This window comes from Caretta caretta, chromosome 4, assembly GCF_965140235.1.
Source record: "Caretta caretta isolate rCarCar2 chromosome 4, rCarCar1.hap1, whole genome shotgun sequence".
NCBI lineage: Eukaryota > Metazoa > Chordata > Testudines > Cheloniidae > Caretta > Caretta caretta.
In genome coordinates, this window is record NC_134209.1 from 122,975,466 (window position 1) to 122,990,546 (window position 15,081).

At 44.7% G+C, this 15,081-nt stretch overlaps 1 protein-coding gene across 6 annotated transcripts in view; it reads left to right on the plus strand.

Annotated features, from left to right (window-relative positions):
- Nucleotides 1-474: 474 nt before the first annotated feature.
- Nucleotides 475-15,081, plus strand: part of TAPT1 (transmembrane anterior posterior transformation 1) — a 107,242-nt gene continuing 92,635 nt past the window's right edge. For 2 of the 6 annotated variants that reach the window (XM_075128019.1, XM_048848809.2), the window contains exon 1: nt 476-761. In XM_075128019.1, coding sequence (XP_074984120.1) covers nt 540-761 — 222 coding nt within the window. In that variant the 5' untranslated portion in view covers nt 476-539. Of the gene's footprint in view, nt 762-15,081 lie in introns of all 6 variants that reach the window. The other 4 variants (XM_048848812.2, XM_048848813.2, XM_048848808.2 and 1 more) reach the window with 3 other exon arrangements.

Below are 15,081 nucleotides of genomic sequence, written 5' to 3' on the forward strand. Positions count from 1 at the left end.
TCATTCAAATTATTTTAAATTGGCTTTATTATTTTACATTGATTTTATATTATGGTACAGCAACCTGAATGCCTTTGTGGTGAGGAGCAGAGTGGTACTTAATGACATTATTTCTTTTATTATAAATTAAGGTCGGATGATGATGATTATGCGGGGGCAGAGGATACCAGGCTAGAATGGCCTATTAGGTCTGTTCTGTATTAAATCCTCTCCCCAGACTTAACAGCATCTAAACAGCTGGATCTAGAGTAGACTGAGCCCCAGATCCCCTCACGTCTGGCTGTGCCCCTGGACAGATTTGTGTGAGGCCCGAGATAGCAGAAACTTTAGCTTTAGTTCAGTAGGAGGCTCGTGGAAAGTAAATGGTTAACAATATCTTTGCCTATAGCAAGATGGCGACCGGAGTTCTCTCCTCCCTCCCTGGGACGTGAGGGGCGGCCGGGATCGTGCGTGTGCGGCGCATGGCGATGACGCACATTGGGGGCGCGGAGTAGTGGAGTTTGTTGCGCTGCCGGAGGCGAACATGGCGGGCGTCGCTGATGCCGCCGCTCCCGGCAGCAGCGGGGACGGGAGGCGAGGCGGCGCCCCGGAGCAGCTGCAGCAGCAGGACGCGGGAAGGGGGGAGCGGAAAAGCAGCTGTTCGAGCGGCGAGTCGCGGCCGCCTGTCGGCGGCTCGGGGCAGCCGCCACCGCCGCAGCGAACCGAAACCCTGGGCTTCTACGAGAGCGACCGGGAGCGGAAGAAGAAGAAAAGCGTCTCAGGTGAGGGGCAGGGGCCCGGCTGGGGCTCGGCGCCGGGAAGGGAGGAGTTGGGGCGGGGAGCTGGGGCTGAAGGGCGGAGAGAGAGGCCGGTGGGGTTGAAGTTAGCGAGGGGAGAGGCTGGGGGTGAGGAGCGTGTTGAGTAGGGGGGTCCCCAGGGAGGCCGCGAGTGCATCTGTCCCTTCCAACTGGCTGGACTGGGGGAGCCTTCCCGGGACCCCGAGAGCAGCAGGCTCTGACGCGGAGCCTTCAGAGAGGGAGTTTGGTTCCGAGCTGTCAGAACGGTGGTCATGTGAGTGCTGAGCTAGTAAGTGTCTCACTGGTGCACTCAGCAAACACTCTGTGTAAAGTCTGCGGCCAAAAGTGTTCAAACGTGGGTGCCTAAAGTCAGCCTCTTACGTTTGGTTTTAGGCTACTAAATGAACGTGGTCTGGTCAATCCTCAGCTTCTAAATTCTGCATATCGCTTTAAGAGCGTTTTAGGCACCCATGGTTGAAAATTTTGGCCAGAGACTTTAAAAACTGTGCAACATAGTTCAAATATGGGTGGTATGTAGCATCTGTGGTAGCTTAAGTGACGTAAGATGACTTTGTGGACTAGTAAACAATGTCGTCTTAGTCATTACATCTGCTTATTTTTTCTTTATACTTTGGTTTGGTAAGTGACATACCTTTAAAAAAAGACCTAAGTGGTTTAAGTCTTTCATTCAAATTTATAGTAGTGTTCAATAAAGGAGAGTGGAATAGTGGCATTTCTATATAGTTTAATGTAATGGGTACAATGATAAAAAGATCAACTGCAATTGATAAGTATTATAAATCAATGTTAGGAGAAGTCAGGGGATAATTTATTGCTATAACTTCAGCTAAGAAAACTATTCCACAAAATAGTGTACTGTTTTCCAAACTAATCTTACAGAGATTCAGATCTGGACAGGTACTGTGTTTTGTCTATTCTACTGTTCAGGTGTGTTTGTCCAGTGTTCTCTGTCACTTACTGAATAAACAGTTTTTGATAAATGAATTTGCTTAATACAGAATATTGTAAATAGAGAAATCACAGTATTTAGTCTGTAGAACAAAATATAAGTATTGTATATTGTGTAAGCCTCCAAAAATATAATTATGCATTATTAATATTTGTCTTCTTCAGTTTAGCTACATTTAATGTAAGGAAAATGTAACAATTTTTGCCATTAAGCTACAACTGTATGAAGACTTACTCTGGAATTGCTGATGTTTCCAAGTCCTGTATTGTGTCATCTTTAGAAGAAACAGATAAAGCTTTTATCATAAAAATTAAAAAAATTAATTTAGTGTAGTTTATTGTGTTGGTGGTTCAGATTTAATTTTTAAGATTCCAAATATTGATATATATATGAACTGTTAACTTAATACCTTGCTAAAAATGGCTTTTGAAAACAGGCTTGAAGAAGAAATCAAACTTTGAGTCTGTTCATCTCCCGCTTTATGGATTTAAGCATAACTTTACATAACAATAAACATTAGAATAATTGAAATCATTACTCTGTTTTCTAAACTGTTTAGTAAAAGCTGAATTATTTCCATTAAGCTTGACTAGTGTTATATCAGCCTCAAATTCTACTGCATTCCTGACAACTGTATTATGTCATAAGATTTATAGCATCATTGTGCCTTTGTGGTATTGATGAAATTGCATTAACATTAAATCACTACAACTCTACTGATTTAGCTTGATTACAATATTACAAATTCTTTCATAGTAAAATGGAAATGGAATGTTATATTTAGGATTTATACTGATGTACCCAAAAGGTTGTTGAGTAAATAGTATGTTTAGGTATCTTTATAAAACATTTTCCTATGCAGAAAAAATACAAAACATATATTTTTAACATTAGTTTTGATTAACATTTAAATTCAAGTATATAAGAGCCAATAGTTCATAATGGATTTTAAGAATAAAAACACCTTTATTTAGAAAAAATACAATAAACTGTCTTTGCTTAATGTTTACTTATCTTGATATAATAACTAAGGGAACTTCACTTATATCTGTCTCTAGCAGTATGCTCAATATTGTACAAGTTCCCAAAATTAAAAATAGTTCCTTCCGTTATAAGCAAGATAGCTAGACAGGATGTTCTGGGGAGGCCACAAGAGGAAATAACTGATTTTTCTGAAGCTTGTATTGTCATATTGATTCACTTCTGTGGGCATTGTGAAATAAGTGTATGTTTAAGATGGATTCAAGTTAAGAGAAGGTAGCAGCTTGACATTTTGGAAATGACAAAACAATTTATATGTAATGGGAGTGTAGAGTGAGCCATAGATAAGGTAATGTTTACATTTTTATAAATCGGTTTCTCCTTTTATACTTAGTGTTTATATTATATTTATCATGTGAGTATCTACATGTTGCAGTTTACTTTAGGTAAATCAGTATCTTTGTCCTTTAAAGAAAGTCAGTTTTAACTTCTTACATTGGAGGGAGCTAATGCTTTGAATATCAAATTCTTCAGTCTAGATTTGTCCATTGAGTCCTTGTTTTCCCTTCTGCTGCTGCCGATTCTCAATTCTCGCCTCAGGTTGGGAAATGGCAGTAGGGACGTAACATGTATTTTGGGCAGTCAGGATGAGGATAGAACTGGCATACGGTTGGTAGTTACCATTCGGATCATGAGAAAAGCACGTGTGGTCCTGACAACACTGATGAAAGTTCTTTTTGAACCTCCTCTCCATTCCTATGACTTTGGGTTTTTTATACAGAAGGTTATTTTCTGGATGGCAATGCCTCTGGCTCTCAAAATACGTTAGCTTTGGCTCCCAGTCTCTTATCCACAGTATACCGGATTTAACAAAGATAAAGTGGTGGTGTAGACTAGTTTGATTCCTTTCCAAGGTGATGTCAGATTTCCACCTTAAGCCTATTATCCTGCCAACTCCCTGCATCCACATGCCTATCCATCTTGATGAGGCCCTTCTCGAAATGCTCAATGTTAAAGATCCTTGGGGTCCTATTTGGAGCAGAATAGAGCCCTCATAAAGTCCACCCAAGTACTTTTTTTCAGTTCACACGAGTTCATTGAGGAATACTGTTACAAAGAGAAAAGGAGTACTTGTGGCACCTTAGAGACTAACCAATTTATTTGAGCATAAGCTTTCGTGAGCTACAGCTCACATTTTGCAAATACAGACTAACACGGCTGTTACTCTGAAACCTGTTACAAAGAGGACCACGTCTACATGACTATCTGATTGCATTTCATGTTGCTTTGACCTATATGGTCTGAACTAGACAGCTATGTCACTCTGCCTGAGCCCAGCCTGCCTTAGTGATGTTTCCATTATCATGGACTTCTGAAAAGCAGTTAAAGTTTTTCTCCCCATTTACCAAAAGAGGTTTTGTTTTGCTTTAGGATGTCCATTATTTTCAGTTGACTAAATTTTTACATGCCCCCCCCCCCAGTCATTCTACAGTCTTGTATGCTGTTCTTGATACTGAGTTTTGAGAAGACTCTTAGTCCTCCTTGTGATGTATATTTTAAAATATATAAACCTACCTGTTAACTGTGAACCTTGCCCTCATTGCGTATTTGTTCTCATTTTCTCTTCCGCTATCCCTGAGGCTTCTTTCTTTCTGGGAAGGAGAATTCTGCATAGATACCTTTTGGAGAAGGAAAATTGCTTGCTTGTATTTTTTGCTTCTCTCAAACTAACCCTTGCAGGATTCCCACTCACCTGCCCATCTTCCCTCAGTTTGGAGGGTATTTGTTGAAGTGAGGTTTTTTGCCTTGCAAAATGCTTTGCAGTTATTTTTGAGGCACATTTCTATCTTACATTTACATTGTTTTGGGAGATTTGCCTCCTGCAAGGAGTGTTATGAGGAGACTCATACTTTGCAGGAGTGATGCACGATAGCTAAGGCTAAGATTTTGTCATGGAAGTCACGGAATCTGTGGGTATGTCTACACTACGGAATAAGGTCGAATTTATAGAAGTCGGTTTTTTAGAAATCGGTTTTATATATTCGAGTGTGTGTGTCCCCACAGAAAATGCTCTAAGTGCATTAAGTGCATTAACTCGGCGGAGTGCTTCCACAGTACCGAGGCTAGAGTCAACTTCTGGAGCGTTGCACTGTGGATAGCTATCCCACAGTTCCCGCAGTCTCCGCTGCCCATTGGAATTCTGGGTTGAGATCCCAATGCCTGATGGGGCTAAAACATTGTCGCGGGTGGTTCTGGGTACATATCGTCAGGCCCCCGTTCCCTCCCTCCCTCCATGAAAGCAAGGGCAGACAATCGTTTCGCGCCTTTTTTCCTGAGTTACCTGTGCAGACGCCATACCACGGCAAGCATGGAGCCCGCTCAGGTAACCGTCACCCTATGTCTCCTGGGTGCTGGCAGATGTGGTACGGCTTTGCTACACAGTAGCAGCAACCCCTTGCCTTGTGGCAGCAGATGGTACAGTACGACTGGTAGCCGTCATCGTCATGTCCGAGGTGCTCCTGGCCACGTCGGCTGGGAGCGCCTGGACAGACATGGGCGCAGGGACTTAATTTAGAGTGACTTGACCAGGTCATTCTCTTTAGTCCTGCAGTCAGTCCTATTGAACCGTTTTATGGTGAGCAGGCAGGCGATACGGATTGCTAGCAGTCGTACTGTACCATCTTCTGCCAGGCAGGCAAGAGATGAGGATGGCTAACAGTCGTACTATACCATCTTCTGCCAGGCAGGCAAGAGATGAGGATGGCTAGCAGTCGTACTGTACCATCTTCTGCCGAGCAGCCATGAGATGTGGATGGCATGCAGTCCTTCTGCACCGTCTGCTGCCAGCCAAAGATGTAAAAGATAGATGGAGTGGATCAAAACAAGAAATAGACCAGATTTGTTTTGTACTCATTTGCTTCCCCCCCTCCCCTGTCTAGGGGACTCATTCCTCTATGTCACGCTGCAGTCACTCACAGAGAAGGTGCAGCGAGGTAAATCTAGCCATGTATCAATCAGAGGCCAGGCTAACCTCCTTGTTCCAATAAGAACAATAACTTAGGTGCACCATTTCTTATTGGAACCCTCCATGAAGTCCTGCCTGAAATACTCCTTGATGTACAGGCACCCCTTTTGTTGATTTTAGCTCCCTGAAGCCAACCCTGTAAGCCGTGTCGTCAGTCGCCCCTCCCTCCGTCAGAGCAACGGCAGACAATCGTTCCGCGCCTTTTTTCTGTGCGGACGCCATACCAAGGCAAGCATGGAGGCCGCTCAGCTCACCTTGGCAATTAGGAGCACATTAAACACCACACGCATTATCCAGCAGTATATGCAGCACCGGAACCTGGCAAAGCGATACCGGGCGAGGAGGCGACGTCAACGCGGTCACGTGAGTGATCAGGACATGGACACAGATTTCTCTGAAAGCATGGGCCCTGCCAATGCATGCATCATGGTGCTAAAGGGGCAGGTTCATGCTGTGGAACGCCGATTCGGGGCCCGGGAAACAAGCACAGACTGGTGGGACCGCATAGTGTTGCAGGTCTGGGACGATTCCCAGTGGCTGCGAAACTTTCGCATGCGTCAGGGCACTTTCATGGAACTTTGTGACTTGCTTTCCCCTGCCCTGAGGCGCATGAATACCAAGATGAGAGCAGCCCTCACAGTTGAGAAGCGAGTGGCGATAGCCCTGTGGAAGCTTGCAACGCCAGACAGCTACCGGTCAGTCGGGAATCAGTTTGGAGTGGGCAAATCTACTGTGGGGGCTGCTGTGATGCAAGTAGCCAACGCAATCAAAGATCTGCTGATATCAAGGGTAGTGACCCTGGGAAATGTGCAGGTCATAGTGGATGGCTTTGCTGCAATGGGATTCCCTAACTGTGGTGGGGCCATAGATGGAACCCATATCCCTATCTTGGCACCGGAGCACCAAGCCGGCGAGTACATAAACCGCAAGGGGTACTTTTCGATAGTGCTGCAAGCTCTGGTGGATCACAAGGGACGTTTCACCAACATCAACGTGGGATGGCCGGGAAAGGTGCATGACGCTCGCATCTTCAGGAACTCTGGTCTGTTTCAAAAGCTGCAGGAAGGGACTTTATTCCCAGACCAGAAAATAACTGTTGGGGATGTTGAAATGCCTATAGTTATCCTTGGGGACCCACCCTACCCCTTAATGCCATGGCTCATGAAGCCGTACACAGGCAGCCTGGACAGTAGTCAGGAGCTGTTCAACTACAGGCTGAGCAAGTGCAGAATGGTGGTAGAATGTGCATTTGGACGTTTAAAGGCGCGCTGGCGCAGTTTACTGACTCGCTTAGACCTCAGCGAAACCAATATTCCCATTGTTATTACTGCTTGCTGTGTGCTCCACAATATCTGTGAGAGTAAGGGGGAGACCTTTATGGCGGGGTGGGAGGTTGAGGCAAATCACCTGGCTGCTGGTTACGAGCAGCCAGACACCAGGGCGGTTAGAAGAGCACAGGAGGGCGCGGTACGCATCATAGAAGCTTTGAAAACCAGTTTCATGACTGGCCAGGCTATGGTGTGAAAGTTCTGTTTGTTTCTCCTTGATTAAACCCCCCGCCCCTTAGTTCACTCTACTTCCCTGTAAGCTAACCACCTGCCCCTCCTCCCTTCAATCACCGCTTGCAGAGGCAATAAAGTCATTGTTGCTTCACATTCATGCATTCTTTATTCATTCATCACACGAATAGGGGGATGACTACCAAGGTAGCCCAGGAGGGGTGGTGGAGGAGGGAAGGAAAATGCCACACAGCACTTTAAGCACAGCACTTTAGAAGTTTACAACTTTAAAATTTATTGAATGACAGCCTTCTTTTTTTTGGGCAATCCTCTGTGGTGGAGTGGCTGGTTGGCCGGAGGCCCCCCCCACCGCGTTCTTGGGCGTCTGGGTGTGGAGGCTATGGAACTTGGGGAGGAGGGCGGTTGGTTACAGAGGGGCTGCAGTGGCAGTCTGTGCTCCAGCTGCCTTTACTGCCTTTGCTCAACCATACACTGGAGCATACTGGTTTGGTCCTCCAGCAGCCTCAGCATTGAATCCTGCCTCCTCTCATCACGCTGCCGCCACATTTGAGCTTCAGCCCTCTCTTCAGCCCGCCACCTCTCCTCCCGGTCATTTTGTGCTTTCCTGCACTCTTACATTATTTGCCTCCACGCATTCATCTGTGCTCTGTCAGTGTGGGAGGACAGCATGAGCTCGGAGAACATTTCATCGCGAGTGCGTTTTTTTTTTTTTCTTTCTAAGCTTCACTAGCCTCTGGGAAGGAGAAGATCCTGTGATCATTGAAACACATGCAGCTGGTGGAGAAAAAAAAAGGGACAGCGGTATTTAAAAAGACACATTTTATAAAACAGGTTTCAGAGTAACAGCCGTGTTAGTCTGTATTCGCAAAAAGAAAAGGAGTACTTGTGGCACCGTAGAGACTAACCAGTTTATTTGAGCATGAGCTTTCGTGAGCTCATGCTCAGATAAATTGGTTAGTCTCTAAGGTGCCACAAGTACTCCTTTTCATTTTATAAAACAGTGGCTACACTCTTTCAGGGTAATCCTTGCTGTTAACATTACATACATAGCACATGTGCTTTCGTTACAAGGTCGCATTTTGCCTCCCCCCACCGCGTGGCTACCCCCTCAACCTTCCCCCCTCCCTGTGGCTAACAGCGGGGAACATTTCTGTTTAGCCACAGGCAAACAGCCCAGCGGGAATGGGCTCCTCTGAGTGTCCCCTGAAGAAAAGCACTCTATTTCAACCAGGTGACCATGAATTATATCTCACTCTCCTGAGGATAACACAGAGAGATAAAGAACGGATGTTGTTTGAATGCCAGCAAACATACACTGCAATTCTTTGTTCTACAGTGATTCCCGAGTACGTGTTACTGGCCTGGAGTGGTAAAGTGTCCTACCATGGTGGATGGAATAAGGCTGCCCTCCCCAGAAACCTTTTGCAAAGGCTTTAGGAGTACATCTAGGAGAACCACGAATGCCAGGGCAAAGTAATCCTTTCACATGCTTGCTTTTAAACCATGTATAGCATTTTAAAAGGTACACTCACCAGAGGTCCCTTCTCCGCCTGCTGGGTCCAGGAGGCAGCCTTGGGTGGGTTCGGGGGGTACTGGCTCCAGGTCCAGGGTGAGAAACAGTTCCTGGCTGTCGGGAAAACCGGTTTCTCCGCTTGCTTGCTGTGAGCTATCTACAACCTCATCATCATCTTCTTCGTCCCCAAAACCTGCTTCCGTATTGCCTCCATCTCCATTGAAGGAGTCAAACAACACAGCTGGGGTAGTGGTGGCTGAACCCTCTAAAATGGCATACAGCTCATCATAGAAGCGGCATGTTTTGGGCTCTGACCCGGAGCGGCCGTTCGCCTCTCTGGTTTTCTGGTAGGCTTGCCTCAGCTCCTTAAGTTTCACACGGCACTGCTTCAGGTCCCTGTTATGGTCTCTGTCCTTCATGCCCTGGGAAATTTTGACAAAGGTTTTGGCATTTCAAAAACTGGAACGGAGTTCTGATAGCACGGATTCCTCTCCCCAAAGAGCGATCAGATCCTGTACCTGCCGTTCGGTCCATGCTGGAGCTCTTTTGCGATTCTGGGACTCCGTCATGGTCACCTGTGCTGATGAGCTCTGCATGGTCACCTCCAGCTTGCCACGCTGGCCAAACAGGAAATGAGATTCAAAAGTTCGCGGTTCTTTTCCTGTCTACCTGGCCAGTGCATCTGAGTTGAGAGTGCTGTCCAGAGCGGTCACAATGGAGCACTCTGGGATAGCTCCCGGAGGCCAGTACCATCGAATTGTGTCCACAGTACCCCAAATTCGAGCCGGCAAGGTCGATTTAAGCGCTAATCCACTTGTCAGGGGTGGAGTAAGGAAATCGATTTTAAGAGCCCTTTAAGTCGAAATAAAGGGCTTCATTGTGTGGACGGGTGCAGGTTTACATCGATTTAACGCTGCTAAATTCGACCTAATGTCCTAGTGTAGACCAGGGCTGTGACTTTCAAAGACCTCAGTGACTTCCTACAGCTCCCGGCTGCTGGTCCTGCTGCTATCTGTGGTGGCTGAGAGCTGTGGGGCACCCCCGCCACTTCTGGCAGTGGGCCCCCCAAGCCCTGAGTCGCTGGTACAGGCTGCTCCTGGCTGCCACTGGGAGTACCCTGCAGTTCCCAGCTGCCTTTGGTGGAGGGGTACCCCCAGCTCTGAGCTGGCAGAGGGGGCCCCAGGACCTCCGAACTCAATACCTGGTGGGGGGTCCTCGGAACTCCCAGCCAGCCCCCGCAGCTGCCCAGCGGCTCCTCATTTTGTCAGTGATGTTTTTAGTAAAAAGAAAGATATTTTCAGGTCACAGGCTTCCGTGAATTTTTCTTTATTGCCTGTGACCTGTCCATGTTGTTTTCTAAAAATATCTGTGACAAAATCTTTGTCTTAATGATAACCAGTAGTTCATGTAACTCATCATTTACTGCACCCCTCCATGGGTTAAAAAATACGAAAGCTGAGTGTAATAGCCTTTTCATCTTAAAAAGGCTAAGACCCAGGAATGAGAATCCTATTGATGGTATTTTAAGCGAAACAAAATGAAAGGGCAAGTAACGTTCCTTTTTTGCAGTCGAAAGTTTTCAGTTTAACTTATTTGAGTCCCTATGCAATGATTCCAGTATTATTGGAATTTCAGTTAGACCATAATAGTTATATATTGTTGCTTTTGTTCTGAATCTTAATGTTCTCAAATTCATTTTTACCAATCATGGTGAGATTACATTACGGGAGTTCAGGAAGGAATAGCATAGTCTGATGTTTCTGTGGATCAAACTATATATCTTGTTAGGGTGTCTAAAGCATCTGTACGATATTTACCTGACAAAGAAAGGGAAGTCCTCTATGGCCTGTGTTATGCAGAAGGTCAGACTAGATTATTACAGAGTTCTCTTCTAGCCTTAGTATCTGTTGACAGTAACTGGTATAGAATTAGGATAAATCAATTCTTGATGGCCTATCAAAGTGCCTCAACCTTGACAGGGTTGTCTCTCTTCTTCTCTTGGGCTGGCTGAGTTTACACATAACATATTCCTGCAGATGGGAGGAGAAGCTCCTAGTCTGAAGAATCCCTGACTTCATCTTTTAGAGACTGAAGAAGTCAACTCTGCAGCTTTTCCAATGTCGTCTTTGCCAAGGTTCAAGCATTCCAACCCAGGTCAACAACTGGTAGCATCAAATATTCTTTACTAGTGACCTTGCTTATTAGCTTCTCTGGATGGTAGCACAGAAAACGTAGGCTGTCACATTTAAAAACAGGTCTTTAAATTTGCTTATTTGCCAGGATTGCACATTTTTAATGATGCCTCCATAAATGTTCTTTTCAGTTATGAGATTCCCACTGTGCAATTGGATTTACTGAGCTGGGACTTCATCTCTGACTGTCCTCAGTACTTTGACCGATCAGTGGCTATATAAAGCCCTGAGTGAGAGCACCATTTCTCAAGTTATTCCCTGATCTCGAATCATCAGTTACTGACCTTATTGATAGATGAACTCATCGGGGATGGAGCTAAATCCCCAGTTTAGTAGGCCAAACTCTGAAGATACTGCTGTCCGATCCAGACTGCAATTGATGCAGATAGGTGGGGCAGAACTGGGGTGGCCATGAAGTGGAACATTTTTAGGCTGGAAGTTACAAAGTGTCTAACCATCAGGGGCTCTGGAATAGCCTTCCAACAGGAGTAGTGGGAACAAACAGTCTAACTAGTTTTAAGATGGAGCTTGATAAATTTATCAGTGTGATTATATGATGGGGGTTGCTGGCAATATAGGACTTGACTCCAGTCCTATATTCTTATTAGGCTCCATAATGGAGCACTAAAGGAAGGTGTGGTCTTATAAAAGCCCATCTTCGTTCAGTGTTCTGCTCAGAAACTTTGTATATGAGGTTGGGATGAGAGCACCAGAAGATGTGGATCCCCCTCTCAGTTCTCAAAAGAATCACAGGTTTGGGGACCCAAAAGCAGATTTTAGGGATGGTGAGAGTTGTGGAGAGAGAAAATTAAAAGCAAATTGCTGAAAGGGAGAATGTCCGCTTGAAAGTTAGTCAAGTTGAGGAAAAAATGTGATTAATTTCATGTGCTACGCTTTCCCCTTAATCTCCCTGATAAATCTTTTTCTCTAATCTTTCAACTTCAGGAATTTAAGGAGTTGCTTGTAGCAATAGTAGGTACAATATTTCCAGAGACAAATGTGATTTAAAAAAAAATTTTTTTTTAGTCTAATGTTCCACTGATCAGTTAACTCACCAAACAAACAACCCAAAAGAACAGGAAACCTTAAATATTTGAATCCCTGCATTGAAAGAATGGGGGCATATTTTCTTTTTTCTCCATCCTGCAATAAAGATGAAATTGAAGCCACTGAAAAAGTGTTCATTTGGAACAATGGCTTTTGCTGTTCTTTGTTTTTAGATGGTGTTCCATTCCATTACAGGTTTAAGCTAAAAGGAACATTCCATCCTGAGAGTAGTTGTCACATTGATGTTACCACTGCCATGATTTGTAGGTACAAATAGCAAGATAGTGGTTATCACCGTTGAAATATAGAGAATTGGTATTAGTAATATAGAAAATGATCTGATTAGCCTAAGATTTAATTTTGTGGGTTGAATTGTGTTTGTTTTAATTCCTATCAAACACTTGTTTAAAAACTCTTTCCCAAACTGTGGAAACAAGTACAGTTTGATGTTCGTAGCAGTGTGGCCTAGTTGTCAGAGCACAGAACCTGGAGTTCTTAAACACCCTGCCCTTGACTTGTTTTTGTGATCTTGGACAAGTGATTTAACCTCTGTTTCGCTGTTTAAGTGGTGGTCTTAATTTTCTACCTCAGACATGAGGATTGATTCATGCAATGTTTCCCAACTTGTGGGGCATGTCTCAGGCCATGTATATGCTATAATGACTATAGCAGTATAGCTATGGTGCCATAGCGCTACTGGCATAGTCCCATAATGTAGACACAGCCTACAGCAATGGAAGGGGTTTTTCTGTCGGTGTAGGAATGCCATCTCTCGAAGCGAGAGTAGCTGGGTCAATGGAAATATCCTTCCATTGACCTAGCTGCGTCTACACCAGGGAATAGTTCGGCATAACTACAGCTCTCAGGAGTGTGGATTTTTCACACACTAGCTGGGTCAACCTAAATTTTAAGCATATACCAGGCCTCACTTGGCCAGTGTGAAGGACAAGCCATTGGAGGGCATAGACAGACCTCTCTATTCTTCACCAAAGTGTCAGCTTTCGTTTAAAAAAAAGTGTAGCTGTTATTGTTGCAAAGAAAACCTTCAGAGTATGAAGTTTATAACCAGTACCCGAGGCCACGTTTACACTATAAACTTACATCTCAAAAACTATTTCAGAGTAACAGCCGTGTTAGTCTGTATTCGCAAAAAGAAAAGGAGTACTTGTGGCACCTTAGAGACTAACCAATTTATTTGAGCATGAGCTTTCGTGAGCTCATGCTCAAATAAATTGGTTAGTCTCTAAGGTGCCACAAGTACTCCTTTTCTCTATAACTATGTCACTCGGGTGTAAAAATCCACATCCCTGGGCGACACAGTTATACTGACCGAAACCCCTGTTATAGATAGATGGAAGGGCTTCTCCCATCAACATAGCTACTGCCTCTATCTGAGATAGGAGAGTTTCTTCTGTCGGTGTAGTTAATCTATCAGATAGTAGAATTTTCACTGAAGCGCTACAGTGGTGTAGCGTTTTAAGTGTAGACCTGCCCTGAGTTTGTAGAGAGCCAGAAACAATAGCTCTTTGGTGTGAATTGCCCCTTTCGTTTCAGTGGGTGCTAACTCAGGTGCCAGTGGTGATACCTTAAATGTCAGCATTGTTAACTCTTTCACCTCTCTTCAGACCAAATAAGAAAGGAGAAGTATCATTATCTACGCTTTCATTTAGTAAAGTAGAGCAATGAGGTGGAAGGTGTATAAATTAAGATGTGTAGGCTGTATGCACACATGGCAGGGTTGCAGGGGCAGGGATGGGGCTTCAATTGGTTTCATTTTCCTGATGCTCAGTGTGAAAAATTTGGGAAATACTGGAATAATGCTTGTAAAGGAAGTGCTCCATTTAATGCTGGGCTTGTATCTACACTACTTTTGGTCAATGCAAATTACTGTGGTGCACAGCCAGTGAAGTTTGTATATTGCACAATTGCATGCATACTTGGCTGCATGGGCCAGCACTGTGCATGCTCCCCAGGAGTGCTTGTGTTATGCAAAGTGTGGTACACCACAGGAAGGTATCCCAGTGTGCTACGTGCCACCATTTGGTTAGGCTTAAAATTTGGGAATTTTTTACAGTGTGTTATGAAATAGAAATGACTTACCCAGGTATTTCTGGGAGCCACAAGTCAAGTTCCCAGCATGCGACTGTCTCCATCCATGTCCCATAATTTTCTCACCTTTTTGATGTCTGCTATCTCTGACAGATGTATAAAGCCTGCAAGGCTATGCACTATTCTCATAAATGTTGCAAATGCAGGACACAATTTTCCTGTATTTGCAGATCCTCTGGAAATACTGCAGCAATAGGGGACACGATGATTTCTTAGACAACAATTTTCTAAGGGACATATGAAAAAGAATTCAGGGTTGTTGGTGTTTACAGAGCAACTGCAGATGATGGAGCCTGAGAAATGAGCATTGACTGGTGGGATTGCATCATAATGCAAGTTTGGGATGATGAGCGGTGGCTGCAGAACTTTGGAACATGAAAGCCACATTCCTGGCTCTGTGTGCCAAGCTCAACTCAGTTCTCTAGTGCAGGGACACCAGAATGAGAACTGCACTGAGAGTGGAGAAGCGACTGGTGATCACACTCTGGAAGCTTGCAGTGCTGGATTGCTATGCATCAGTTGGAAATCATTTTGGAGTAGAAAAATCCACATTGGGGGGCTGTTGTCATGCAAGTGTATAGCACCATTAATCATCTCCTGCTATGCAGGACTAACTCTGGTGGAGGATTTTTAGCAGTGGGGTTCCCAAAGTGCAGTGGGGAATGCATATCCGTATTTTGGCCCCAGCCCACCTTGCCACCAAGTACATCAACAGAAAGGGCTACTTTTCTATGGTTATGCAAGCATTGCTGGATCACCAGGAACACTTCACTGATATCCGTGTGGGTTAGTCAGGGAAGGTGGCTGGCTCTTGCATCTTTAAGAGCATAGGATTCTTCAGAAAGCTGCAAGCAGGGATGTTCTTTCCTGACCAACAGATTACCAGTGGTGATATTGAAACGCCAATAGCTATTCTGGGGGCACCTAGTCTACCCCTTGCTGCTGGCT